This window comes from Prosopis cineraria, unplaced genomic scaffold (genome assembly GCF_029017545.1).
Source record: "Prosopis cineraria cultivar Desert tree isolate PC_DT_omini unplaced genomic scaffold, ASM2901754v1 PC3, whole genome shotgun sequence".
Classification (NCBI taxonomy): Eukaryota; Viridiplantae; Streptophyta; class Magnoliopsida; order Fabales; family Fabaceae; genus Prosopis; species Prosopis cineraria.
Window position 1 is genome coordinate 6,252,100 of NW_026555334.1, and position 15,054 is coordinate 6,267,153.

The following is a 15,054-nucleotide window of genomic DNA, read 5'->3' on the forward strand; positions in this document are numbered from 1 at the left end:
AAATATATAAGTCATTTTTTAAGAGATTGAATGTTAAAAAATTAAAATATTTTAAATATTTTAAGGTGTAATTAATATTTTTTTAAAAGTGATTATAATAAATAAATAATTTTATATTTATTTCAAAGTAAAATAATTTATTAATTAAGAATAAATATGAAAAGATGGTGTTAATTTGAAAACAATTAACTCCTTTATTAAGGTGAGTTTTGATAAAAAAATACCTTATATTTTTTAATGAAGAGAGTATAATATATCATTAACTTTATCTCTTTTAGTTGCATAAATAACAATTGTTTTTTTAAATGTCTCTAGACGAAGATTTTCAAATAATTTATGACATAAAACAATTATTTTAAATGAATCAAGTTGATTATATATATGTGAATTAAATATTTGGATCACATAAAATTTTGAAGTTATACGTATTAGGCACTCCCACGACGTCCCAATTTATAAAGCATTTTTTTTTACAAAATTATATTAGTAATAAAGTCTATTAAATACAGTTTACAATCTTAAATGTTCTTATAAACTTTTAGAATATCCTTTATTAACAAGAGAAAGAGTGAATGAAATTTATTTAATGAGTAAAATGATGAGATATAATATTAGAATAATCACCATTAATGAACCTTTTTTTTTAAAAAAAAAAAGAAAGCGTGTATTGATGTATGGCAATTTCTACGAAGCTAGCTAGGTTGGTAGTACAAGAAGAAAATGGCAGGAACATGAGACCTAAGTTAATCAAAAACTTGTAATGGACCTTGAAGATGATGGCGTCAATGTAGGAAGTGAAACTATGAACCACAATGTCTATAAAAGGTTGTCTCAAATTGACCGACTTAGATCCATTCATCACCAACAGTCAACAAACGCGTGTTTTTCTTCCCATATCGTGACTCTGAAAACCTAAAATATATTAATTCTTGATATTCGACCTTCGTCACTGCCCATTATACTTATTATATATATATATATATAAGCAACCCTTTAGCCTCCCAATAATTAACTTTCATACAGATCGCTTCCGGTTGATTCTGCAGAAGATTGGAACTTTGATACAGATCATATTGCTTGGTTATTTGAGAGTGTCAATATAGATCAAAGTCATTATCATTTAATATAAAGGTGTGTGTAAGAGAGAGAAATGAGAAATATGTGGAGAGCAGTGGATGGGTTGAAACCAGCGTTGATGATGTTGAGTGTACAGATTGCATTTGCATCGGTGAATGTGATGTACAAGGTTGCCATTAACCATGGAATGAGCGTTAGGGTTCTCACTGCCTATCGTCTCATTTTTGCCTCTGCTTTTACCATTCCTCTTGCTCTTCTTCTTGAAAGGTACATTAATTATAATTCCTTCTTTTATACGTATTTGTTGATTTTGAGCATTGAAGTTTTTGAGTTAAAAATGTGATGTCCTTCACTTCTCTTGCTTGCTCGTTCGCTCAGGCTATAACTCTTCATTCCTAATATATATGAGGGGAGACGTATTTGTATCTTAGTAGCTAAAATTATTTAACAAGGTATAGAAATGGTCATTATATATGATTAAGTAGCATGCATCTTCATGTCCTTAATTAACTGCTAATAATAACACTAATATAAGGAAACACGAGGACTTTTATTTTAAGTAAGCTAGTTAGGGTTATTTAAATGTACAATATTAATTAATTTGACTAAATATGTTTTGTTTTTTTTTTCTTTTTTTTTTTTTTTTTGCAGGAACAAGGGACCAAAGCTGAGTTGGAGGGTGCTGTTTATGGCATTTTTTTGTGGTTTATTCGGGTACGTATAGTTTAATATTGTATATTATTAAATATCATACATCTAAATAACTTTAATATAATTAAGTATTGCTTAACAAAATTTATAATTGATATTGCAGGGGAAGTTTGTTTCAAAACCTTTATTTTGAAGGCTTGGCTTTAATATCTGCAACGTTTGCTTCTGCTGTCTTTAATCTCATTCCTGCTGTGACTTTTATCTTGGCAGCCTGCTGTGGGTAGGTTTTCACTCATTTATATATTATACAAAACTATAAATGCATGTTCTCTATTGACATTCGTATTCCTTTAACTAACATAACCAAAGAAAAAAAATTGAAATGCACACAAAATAAAAAATATCAACAAGAAAACTATTAAATACTTAATGTAAAAAGAAGAAATTAAAGAAAGAAGAAAAGCAAATACGATTGAATAATTAATGAGCATAAGCGCATGATTAATATCAGAAAAAAGGTATTGTATTGTTTCTACCTCCACTTTAATCATGACGTGTGGGGGCCATTTATTCTTCGGCAGGTGATTACATTGCCTTTTTTTGGGTAATATCTTAAGTAGTTAAATCATTTTTCAACGTTGTTAACTTATGCATATAATAGTATTTCTCCTACAATAAAAAGAAGTATTCCACCTTGCTAGTGTAAAATAATTACAGTCTTAATCCTTATAATTTAACTAATTTTTTAATCTAGCTCTCGTAAATTTTTTGAACAAGTTCTTAGAGTTTAAAAAACTTTTAATGCGATCCTTACCATTACTTTACTATCTATACGTTTTGCCTCTTATTTATATATATAATTTACATTTAAAGAAGTAACTTTTTTTATTAACTAAATTTAATAAAGTATTAATAAAGTGTATTAAATTATAACTTCTTGTAAATTTTAAGGACTCAATGCAAATTTTTAAAATTATATGAATCAAATTAAAAATTTAAGCATATTCAAAATGATATTTAAAAAAAGATCTCGTGACTACTTATAACATTACATAGATACGTACAAACATTATGTACATGATCATATTTTTTGTTATACTCTGAATGTGTAAATGTCAACAATTGATTTTAAACCTTATTTTTATTTTTGTCATAATTCAAATCAATTTTTTCTTTTTTTTTTCCTTTTATTTTGTCCAGCTATAGTTTTGGAAAATACAAACCATGATACGCATGACTTGTTTCTTGTGATACTAATATTTTTTTTTTTCAAAAACATATTTATACTTTGATCTCTTAACTGACATGAAATAATTTGTGGGATTTTTTTTTTTTTGGGATATGATGGGCCAGTTATGAAAAATTAAATCTGGGTAAAGCAGCAGGGAAAGCAAAGGTGTTAGGAACAATAATAGGAGTAGGAGGGGCAATGATGCTGACATTCATGAAAGGCATAGAAATGAACATTTGGACATTTCACATTCACCTTTTGCGTCACAATGCTAATGCAACTTCACAACATGGAAGCAAATTGCTTGGTGTTTTCTGTGGCATTGCTAGCTGCTTCTGCTTTGCCCTTTGGCTCATCATTCAGGTCTCTTTCATTCTCCTCTCACTATATATTTATATATTCATTTGCTTCCGTCATCATTCTAATTGTTTAATTACGGGATAATAAAATCTTTAGTCACTTAATTTGTTTCACTTATCAATTTAATCCTTTAATTTTAATTTTTATCATCTTGATCTTATTATATGTAGAGTGGGTAACACTGCACGTTAAAATTTGTTAATATAGATAACAAAATATTGAGTTGACGGTTATGTAAATTAATGAAAATAAGTATAATTATATTGCCCCAAAAAAAAAAGAAAACAAACTCAGGATTTAAAAAAAAAAACACAACGTTAAGAACTAAATTGATGAAAGTTAAACTGATTTGACTGTCAAACCTGAAAAACTAAGATAATAATTTAAGAAAATGTAAGGGACTAAATTGATAAAAGTTTTATTTGAGAGACCAAATCAATAATTGAGATAAATTTAAACACTAAAAATTTCATTATTCCTTTAATTACTATCTATTTTGTGAATCAGATCCAATAATCAGTCGGTTTAATTAAAAAAAAATGGACGACTCCATTGATTCTTATTCCAATTCCATTAGCTTAAAAATTAAAATAGCAGGATATTTGTGTACCTTGGTTTAATATGTCTTGATGAAATTACAGGCAAAGATGAGTAAAGAATACCCAAAGCATCATTCAAGCACAGCTTTGATGTCCACAATGGGAGCAATTCAAGCCACTGTGTTTGGTCTTTGTATTGATAGAGATTGGAGTCAATGGAGATTGCATTGGAATGTTAGGCTCCTAACCGCCGTTTATTCGGTACCTATACTTACTCTTCAAATATATAACCAGATATAGGTTCCGTGTACACATTACACGGAATCTGATAAATGAGTCATGTACATACACATATATGTACACTGTTTATGACTTATGAATAATACAACTCATGCAGGGAGTAGTGGCATCGGGAATAATGGTGATAGTGATAGCATGGTGTGTGAAGATGAGAGGACCATTGTATGCTTCAGTGTTCAACCCTCTCATGCTTGTGCTTGTCGCCATTGCTGGTTCTCTCATGTTGGATGAGAATCTCTACTTGGGCAGGTATTTTTTTTTAATTTGTAACAAAAACACATTTAAAAACCAGACTAAGTTCAGCTTGAAATACATTATTTTTATGTCTGCAGGTAAATAGTACAGTTTCCTTCACATTGTATATATTTTTATATTGGTTCGATTTTCTGGTCTCTTTTTCCTTCTCACAATATCATCGCCATGATGGGATTCAAATTTCTTTTAAGCTATTTATATTTTTTAATAAAATTATAAATTATAATTATATATAATTCTTCATTGTAGTGTGATCGGAGCAGTGCTGATAGTGGTAGGGTTATATCTGGTATTATGGGGAAAGAGCAAAGAGGCGAAGAAGATGAATCAATTAGTGCCGTCAGATCAAATCGCTCAACAATCTGGAGCCGTTGAGATTGTCGTTGTAGATCATAATCAAACCAAAACTGAACACCATCATGAAGAACTAGCTGATGATGATTCTCACAATAAGACCAAAGATGAAGACCTAAATAGACTCTCTTTACCGAATTAATTAGTGTCTTAACCGTTCATTTATTGCATAATTAACTTTGTATGCAATGCATGAATTTAGTAATTTGAATTGAGAATAAATTAAATATGTAGCTTAAATAATCATTTGGGTAGCATTACATGGGCGTGTTTTAGAAATAGCAAATAAATCAATTCATATACTTGCATTTAAAGTCAATGACTAGCTTGAATCCACTCACTTAATAAGCAGTTATTAGATTTTATCAATATTTAAAAATTATTAAAATACTTCCCTCCAAAAACTCAAAATATATAACATTCATGATCAAAACATTCCTTGCGTAAGATTATCTCTTCCAAAAATTTGAGATTTAATACTTGATAAATATTATACAACAAAATCTCTTATACTCATTTGATTAAACCATGCAATTGTAATTATGATATGTGAAACACTCATTGAGTGAGTATAGTTATGCCACTCACTCAGCCCGAATCCAAGTATGTTGATGATTTACCTTATATAATAAGTTATGAACAATCCTAAAGAATAATTTAGGGATCTAGATCCTCTCCTACTTTTTCATTCTTCTTTTCTCATCTCATCTCCACCCTAAGATTATTATAAGAAATAAATGATTTACATTCAATTGTTTTATAAAACAATTATTATAATATCACATAAAAAGTAAACAAGTAAATTGAAACCGCCAAAAATTAACATACCTTCACATATTATAGATGTATCAAATTAAGTTTGAATCCTTACAAAACTAATATTTATATTTAGTGCATGATAATATCTTGAACCATATTATCTCCAATAGAAGATATATGTGCGTAATTAAACAAAAATAATTTGGTCATCCTAAACCTGTGGCCTTAGACTGTTGTCTAACCCAATTCATCAAGTGAGTCCAAGCAGAATTGGGGGCCCAAATTCAAGCCTGAAGTGCACTCAAGTCAGCTTGAGTGAAACGCATGTCGTTCCACTGTGAGCCACACTACCGTACACTGGGTGAGGGACTTGGATGATTTCAATAATAACCAATAAGTACAGCTCAAACATTTTCTTTCCCGCTCCTTCCGTTTGCCTCATTATATCTCTCTATTGCTTCCACAAATGAAAACACTTCATTGTGTAAATTAAAAATTGATATCTTAAATTATAAGAGTTGATACAGCAAGCTAGATTGCTTCTCAATAGAAATAAATAGTAATTGGGATGTTCAGTTGTTTAATTCTTTACGTATAGGGGCTTTAACAATAGTGATGATAGGTTAACTAAATATGTTCACAGTATGTGCTGAAGTCGCATCTTTAATCAGTGAATAAATATGTAATTCTCTTTTAAATGAATGAATTACTTTTTATCCAAAAAAATAAAGGGAAAATTTTAATCTACACCTATATATTGACCAAACATAATGCAAAAAAAGGTCCCTTAAAGTCTGAAATTCACTATAGACCAAAGTAGTAAAATGAAATTAAAATATCTAGGGGAGTGACAAAATTAACCTTGTAGCTATGCACACAAACAATTCTTATAAGAAAAATAATTATTTTAGTATGAATAATGAACAACTACAGTTTAAGGAATTTGCAACTCTTTTTATTATGATAACAACACTAAGAATATCAAGTGAAACTATGTATGTAAATAACTCCGATAAAAAAATTAACCACTTTGGTATGAGAAATAAACAATTTTAGTATAGGAAATTTGCAACTTTATTTATTATGATAACAGCAGTTTGAATAAAAACAAAGTAGAGCTATGTGTACCAAACTCTTATAGGAAAATTAACTATTTCAGTGTAGAAAATGAACAACTTCAATATGAAAAATTTTCAACTCGTTTTACCACGATAATAACACTAAGAATAAAGTTAAGTGAAGTCATACACAAAACTAACTCTGATAAGAAAATTAACCACTTTCATATGAAAAATGAACAGTTTTGGTGTGAAAAATACGCAGGTGTCTTTTAATTTTACTTCACTACTGTTGATCTACAATGAAATTTTAAACTTTAATAAGCTCTCTTTTTTCATTATATTTAGTTAAGGGGTCTAGACTGAAATTTTTTCAATAATAAATAGTAATATATAAATTATATGCAAAAATTGTGAAACTATTTTATTAAAAAAAGGGAACTAAACTGACTGATTGAAAACGATTATCAATTTATTCTAAAAAGAGACTTATATTTACAATCCCTCCAATCCTAATTATTGAGTAAAGTTTTAAAATTTTGTATGATCCTAAATATATAGAGAAAAGATATTGTAGTTAACTTTTTCCAATATTCTCTTCTCTCATTGCACTAAGTTGTGATTCCTAGACATACTTTATTGTGGCCATTAGTAAAGTTAGTAAATCAAACATTTTTACTAGTTTAAGGATATTAACTTTTCCTATAATTAGATGCAGAGGGAGTATGTGTGTGTGCGTAGAGCTAGAGGGAGTAATAGTTTTGTCTGTATATATATATATAAATTTTTTTTTTTGGCCAACAGAAATTTTTTCTATATACTATTAATCAATGAAATAAATTTATCAATAAATGAAGAAAACATACACCCTCAACGAAAATTAAACTATATTAATTAATTAACCAACTGATTAATTACTTAATTATATTATTTCCATATTTGTGTTGGAGTTAGGTGGGGGGACAACACTCTTTAGCCCTCTTCCTCATGTATGCAAAATGGGAGGGTGGGGGGTCTGCCTCCACTTTCGTCTGAGTAAAGGCACATATAGGGAATGGAACCTATAAAAGAGGGCATACTAAAAAGTCACCAAACATTTATGCGTCCATAAAACAAGGCAAAGCCAAATCATTCAGAAGATTCCTATGCATTCATAAATTATATATATATATATATGTATGTATGTATGTATGTATGTATGTATGTATGTATGTGTATATAACAAAATGAAAAAGATGTCTCTTCTCTAGTTATGAGCGAATAACATGGAGAATAAGATAATGGAGAGGGTTTTATATGACCCATGTCATGAAAATTGGAAAGCAGTGTTTATAAAAAATCAATGTTTTACCTAATGATAATATATCACTCTCTCTATCTTAATACATATACTCCATGAAAAAAATATAAGATTAATATATTTTTTTTAAAATGTCCCTAATAAATATACCACTTTATATATTTATTTTTAAGTGAAATACTTTATTTAATAAAGGTAAATATAGAAAGATGATGTTAATGTGAAGATAATTAACTAATTTATTGACAGTAAAATTTGGTTAAAAATATTTTATATCATTGAACAGAAAGAGTACATATAAAATAAGGGTTAAGTCATATTACTTAGATGTCATATGAAGAATGCAGCTATTTTTTTTTTTGGGACAAAGTTTGCATGACTCCATAATAGTAATAAAAGTGTGATTTTTACTTTGATTGCCACTACTTAATTAAATGGTTAGTTATTAAAAACAAAAAGAAAAATCTTATTGGTAAAAAAAACAAAAGTTATTATTTTAAATATAATTATTTGACGAAGGTAGTTTCGATTTTATCAGGTCATATTATTCTAAATTGTTATTAAGTCTAGGCAACTTTGTATGTATGAAAAAATAATTTTATTACAACACAAAAATATTACATATATATATGTCGTGAAAATATTAAGATAGAAATATATAACTTCTTAATTAATAATGTTTGAACTGGCTTTGTATTCAAGCTAGCTTTGGCTACTGTTATAACATGTGTTTGGCATTTAGACATAAAGGTTAAGTCGAGTATCAATCAAGGGTTGTTGTTCTTTTTATGATAAGATGTCAAGAAATTTCCAGGAAAATAAATTAATCTCTCTTTCACAAGCATAAAGTGGTGAAATTAAATATACATTAATTATTGTGATTCGACTTTTACGAGAATGAAATCAATTAATAGCATTACTTGATGAATCTTATCACATCCAGAAAAGCAGTAAAGGTACACATGTTAGGATAATAAAAGAAAACATCAGCAAAGAAAAAGGTCACCAAACATATGCACACACATAAAACAAGACAAAGCCAAAATTAACTCCTGAAATTAAACACGAATAGTTGTGAAGCTACTTTGCAAAGAAGTAAAGTAAAAGTCACGTACAATTAACGTAACATTGATATTATTAGTCCCATATCTTTTAGTGGGTTCAAATCCTACTATAGATGTAAAAACATAAAATCTCATGAAACACTATGATACTTTCTTTTGATGGAAGAGAGAAATGAGAGAAAAAATTGTTACCAATGAGAAGTGACTGCTCAGAAACATGAAAATAAACAAACAAACATAGCACAAAGATACAATATTTTAACTCAAAATATCAAGCCTTAAAGTTTATAAGTCATTTTTTTTATTTTATATTAGTTTATTATGTTTAACTTTATTCAATGTGAAACTTTTTATATTAGGTCAAGTCCAAAAGTGAGCAGTCTACAACCTCCCCCTATCAGATATGCATGTTGCAAACATTTAGTCCCAACTCCTACAATTAGGGCTAGCCAAATTTTTAGACTTCAAGCAGTGTGGCAAAGCAAACAAAGTTTCTATTGCAACTAGGCCAGTCCTTTTTCAGACTTAAACGTATACACAATAACAATCTTCCAAGTCTTGGATGAAATTTGGCTTCGATACCACTTGTTAGTAATGAGGAGTGCTTACCTAGCAATGGAGGAAGAACAAATGAACAAGAATAATATAATAATATCATATCTTAATTCAAAACCTCAAGACTTATTAAATTAATTTATGAGTTATTTTTTATTTTATATTAATTATTAAGCTCAATTTTATCTGATATAAAACTTCCCACATTAACTTAATTAAATTCACTCATAGTTGACTTGCACAACCTAACAAAAAATATTTACAAATGAATTTGAGCCACATCTTAAGTTAATGAGTTCATAGTCCTTTCATACACATATATCTAATTATATATGAAGCTCAATTATGTTCATGATAGTTTTATTTTTACATCAAGTTAAGTTGATTCACACTTGATATGCCAATACGAGGGCACATGAACTATTGATATGAAGATCAACATAATGGATAATTAATATTAATTTTTTTATATAAAGTAATTTTTTATGAGACTTACAAATTAAATCCTGATGTGATAAGCTTTTTAAATTCAACTCAATAATTATAACTTTATAATATAAAAAATCTATTCGTATCCTTGCCTTGCCAATCATACTCCGTCCGCCCACAGATTCGCGAGTGTTTTCTCTTCTTCCTTTTTGATAAAATTTAAAAAAATTAATGACAAAAGATAATTTAACATAAGCAAACAAAACAAAGCCAAATCAAAAAAGTAAAACGACCGTACTAAACATCCACACATGCATGTATAGTATTTGACGCCGTCATGATTAAATATTGGAGGAAATGTTCGTTGATGAATTGAATCTTCACGAGCGTGAAGGCTCATTCTCCAGTTTCTCAAGGACATTAAATCTTTATTTCTAGATTGGGTAGATTAATATTAGGAAAAATAATAATTAGGAATCCCATAAGAACATTAATAATGATTACAAACTCTAAATTATTAAAATTTCATTAACAGACCATGATCCTTATTTATAATGAATTATCTTTTGTTAATAAACTTGAGATTCACAATCAACTTTAATAAATTTTTAGCTAACTCTACATTGCCCTTATATGCAATGGAGAAAAAACTTATATTTATTTTCAATTACATCATTTATTTCATGGCAAACTTTTGTTATTAATATTATTAACATATTAAATTCACTTGTTTTGATTTGATTGGATAAAAGTGTATTAAATATATAAAACTAAATATATAAGTCTTGCCCTTTACATTATTGGAACGATATGTAACAAAATCAATTTGTGACTTATTTTTTTTGATTTTTATTGTAAATTTTATTCTTTGTTATAACAATCGAGTTTTATTTATGAGATGAGATTTCAACGAATTTTCATGAGATTTTTTTTTTAGTTGCCCAAATAAACTGCTGATGAAATCAAATGAACATTATTGGTGAAAATACTTTAGCGGAATGAGCAATAGAACTATTTGAGGTATCTTATTGTCACGTTCAAAAAAGAAGTCAAGGTCACGAAACATCTATGCACCGATAAAAGAAGACAAGACCAGACCAAATTATTAAGCTCTTGAAATTAAATATGCGCAATTGTGAAACTACTTTTGCAGAAAAGACGAGGTAATTCTCAATAATTCTGGATTTTGTGTTCTATTGACATATATTGCTCTCTCCATTTTAAATATAAGGAACAACCAATCATTTCATCAATATTAAAAAGGCAGTTATCCTTCTTAATTAAATTTGTCAGAAATTTATTATTTTTACAAATGCTCCGAATAATTTAATGTTTGAACTTCTACCTAATAGTTAATGATTCTTAATTAATTACTATTCCTAATTAATTTAATGAAGGGTATTACTGTTATTGATATAATTTAATTAATATACCAAACTTAAAAACTCTTTGTTTCTTGCTACTCCCTCTTCTGGATGCATGAGGATTTGGTATTAAGCTAAATCCCTTGCTGGGATATATAAATTAAAGTCTATAGATTTGAATCAAAGTCAAATTCATATTTCTTTATAATTTTAATTTTCTTTTAAATCTTAGTTATTTAAAATTTCAGCTATTTCAATTCTAGTTTCCAAGCGTTATAGATGTGTTCACTTATGTGAAGTTTAATAGTTAAACTTGAAAAATATTGTTTATTTATAAATTAGGCAAAACATGCTACAAACTCAAATTAGCATGAATAGCATCGGATCTCATTACTTAATCTAATTGAGTGTTCTATTCCTAATTGACATTGTGTACATAGCAAACCTAGTTAGGAGGGAGAGGAGTTAATACTGAAAAGAAGATTAATCGAAAAAAATCGCTTTCAGTCCCACATAAGAAATCTAAATACAAAAAAATTCTGCATGAAATCTCAAAATTATTATAGAGTACTCCCATGTCTTTTACTCAAATTATCAACTATAAACAATTTCATTAACCACCATCCAATAACGAATGACAACTTCAATGTGGCGAATTGACAACTTTAATTACATGAGTCTTATAAGTAATTTTGTAATTTTATGGGACTCTTTTGTTTTCATATTTCCCATGTGGCGCCTAAGTGTAATTTTCCTAAGATTAATTAGTTTTTGCTGTTGGTAGATTTTTTTTTTTAATTTCATCGTCTCGTATAAACTTAGACCACACCTCTTCCACCCAAACTAATCCATACCCCCATTATGTGATGTCTTTATTATAATTCAAGGATACTTTTAACATACTCCCTCCAATTCTGTATATTATGCGCCTTTTAAAATCACAATGTAGTCCACTTTATAAATCATTAACTAATGAGATTGTTTTAAATTAAAATACCAAACTAACCTTGAAAAGTAGGAAGAGAAGAAAAATAATATTATTTGATTTTTTTTTACTTTTTGCTTTTTACTCGAAGATTACATTTAAAATTTTACTTACTTTTATTCCTTGTACGTTTTGTTATATTAACATTGATGAAGCTGGTAGAAATAACTTGTAAATAAAATCAGATAGATATTTATTTAATGCAACTATATGTCCTAAAACTCGAATTTGATTCCAAGATAAGTTAATTTAACTCCCTCAACTAGTTGAACTAAACAACTCTTAGTATGCTGTTACTGTTGGTAGAATATACTCTTTCATTATAAAAACAAATAAATTAGGAAACAGTTTTATAGATGTTTAAAAATCAACTGTGCAGCCGGGCCTAGGCCAAAAGAAAAAAATGTAACTACTTTTTACTTTGTTAAATTTTCAGAATCCAACTGATCATAAAAAAATTCTAATACTACTGATACATTTGATGCAGCAATAAAACAAGACACGCATATGACTAAAAACAAGACACGCATAACTAAAGATGACCAAACAAATATGACCAAAAAAAGGTAAAGCAACTGCTCCATGATTTCCACATGCATGTACAATATATAATATGACATTAACATAACTTTATTATATAATTCATGGAAAGAGTTGCTGATTGATGAATTGAATCTGCACTAACATGAAGGAAATTAAATCTCTGTGTGTGTCTCTGTGTGTGTGTGTGTGTGTGTGTTTCACACACAGCACCCCCCAACCCCACCAGGTTCTGTTAATAGTATTGGATAAATGTAGCCATCTGAATAAAGTTGAAGCACCATAATAAAAAGCATAAAGTCTCGTTGGCAAGTGGGAAAGACGTCCTCATTGACCAAACTTCTAAAAGAATGAGTCTCGTTGGCTTTACAACCTCAGATTTGTGGAACACGAGCCCCTCTCTTTTGCTCCAATTATTCTTCTTCTGTCTTTCCCTTGTCTGGTCAACAAAACGGAGCATTGTATTAATTTATTAGACAAAATTACGTAAATATTTATTTCTTTTATTTTTTAAATTTATCCAAAGTCTTATTTCAGAACTAAAGAAAAAGTAAATTACAATTTATGATTTTTATGAGTTTTACTCTCTTTTATTTTCATTTGAAGAGCGAGCCGTAACAACTTAAAAGGCAGCGATTTGGAATTGTGATCTCCAAAAGAGTAGAGATATTGCTTGGTCACAAGACCATTAGCTAAATTGACATGAATGATTCTGTGGTTTTAAAACCTACATATCTCAATCTCAATTGATATAACAACGCATAAATTTAACTGATTTGGTCTGAGTTTTTCTTTGTTTTTTTTTCTTTTTATTACTCATGGGTGTTTAATCTATTTTGAGAAGCAGTTGTGTGCTAAATATGGACACTTTTTTCAGTAGGAATTCAAATTTTGATTCGTCAAGTTGTGAGGAATTAGCTCTTTTCACACGCATATATAAGTATACATGTTACATTTTTTTAACTTTATGAAAGTTCAATGAAATAAGCTGCATAATTCATTTTTATTTTAAAGAATATGTGTGTGTAGGATTTTAAAATTAATAAAAAAACATTTGTTATTTAAAGAAAAAAACTCAATTTCTTGGACATGTGTGTTTACTGTTAGGATTGGGATAAAATTCCCCACCATTGGTTGCCATAATTCATTATTCTCATGGCTCAATGTTCGGTGTTTGATTCTTGCCTATATGTTCCGAGCTCGATTGCTAGTGCTGGGGAGAGGAGGAGAGGAACGAATTCGGCCAGCTAGAATAAGTTGAAAATAACACGATATAATGTCCTTTTACACTAAAAAATTTTAATATTTATTATTTTATATTTTTACATTCAGTAATTACAAAAATAAATTTTTCATCATATCATGAAATTATTTTTATAAGTAATTATTTTATTATGCTGTATAATATAAGGATTATGGTGATTAACTCATCGTTTTGTTCTATCATTACATTATTTATTCTCACCTATCCAAATTTTATAAATTGCATGATTTATTTTTCATTCTATTTTTATCTTTTCTATTTCATTCTCATAAAATTTATTTTCTTTTGATTCTATTATCCAGTATCCTCGAAAACCTAGTATTACCACCACTTATCTACACTAATTTGAACTCTTGCTAGTCGCTGCAGTGACGTTACAAGCTCATGGGTACCTCAGGTATTCTCGTAAAATTTATTTTTGTTGACAAACACTTTAGGTCAAAGAAGTATGTAAAATAATTTTTAACTTAAAAAGATGGTTATTTTAGGGATAAATTTTATTAAAAACTCGATCTATTGTGTGTATACACAAATCGTGAAATTGAAACAAAAATTAATATATTTTTAAAATAGGATCTACGCATGTTATATAAATTTTGGAAACAATTTTTCCAATCTTACGTGGTTCATGTTAACGATCTGCAACACTGACTTTTGTACTCTATGTTTTTACGAAATAGGATGACGGCAGTAAATATAGCGTTTACAAGCTTTTTTTATGCAGTAAATGTTAGTTGACAACAAGATATTCTGTTTTCTACGGACGAAGCAATACGTATTAATTATTAACCAAACAGCACATAATTCTTTTGTAGGCCATGTCATTATCACCTTTAATTTCTATTCGTTCATTGCACCAAGCGATTCATAATCCTTATGATTCAAACTTCCTTGTTTGAACTCAACCTAATAAGAAACTCTATAAATACACGCCACCTTTGCAGTGCTTCACCATCCACACAACAATCC

The 15,054-nt window shown here is 28.6% G+C and overlaps 1 protein-coding gene across 1 annotated transcript; it reads left to right on the plus strand.

The window, feature by feature from the left end:
* Positions 1-994: 994 nt before the first annotated feature.
* Positions 995-5,010, plus strand: LOC129307271 (WAT1-related protein At1g25270-like). The gene is made up of 7 exons (XM_054948194.1): positions 995-1,344; positions 1,729-1,791; positions 1,892-2,008; positions 3,082-3,322; positions 3,961-4,119; positions 4,256-4,407; positions 4,663-5,010. The coding sequence occupies exons 1-7, from the start codon at positions 1,151-1,153 to the stop codon at positions 4,907-4,909; spliced, it is 1,173 nt and encodes a 390-aa protein (XP_054804169.1). The 5' UTR covers positions 995-1,150; the 3' UTR covers positions 4,910-5,010.
* The last annotated feature ends 10,044 nt before the right edge of the window (positions 5,011-15,054 follow it).

Bases quoted from the DNA above. Each gene is read 5' to 3' on its own strand.
- LOC129307271 (XM_054948194.1), top strand. From the start codon at position 1,151: ATGAGAAATATGTGGAGAGCAGTGGATGGGTTGAAACCAGCGTTGATG. The intron at 2,009-3,081 runs GTAGGTTTTCAC...ATGATGGGCCAG, and splicing joins ATCTTGGCAGCCTGCTGTGG to TTATGAAAAATTAAATCTGG. The intron at 4,120-4,255 runs GTACCTATACTT...CAACTCATGCAG, and splicing joins TCCTAACCGCCGTTTATTCG to GGAGTAGTGGCATCGGGAAT.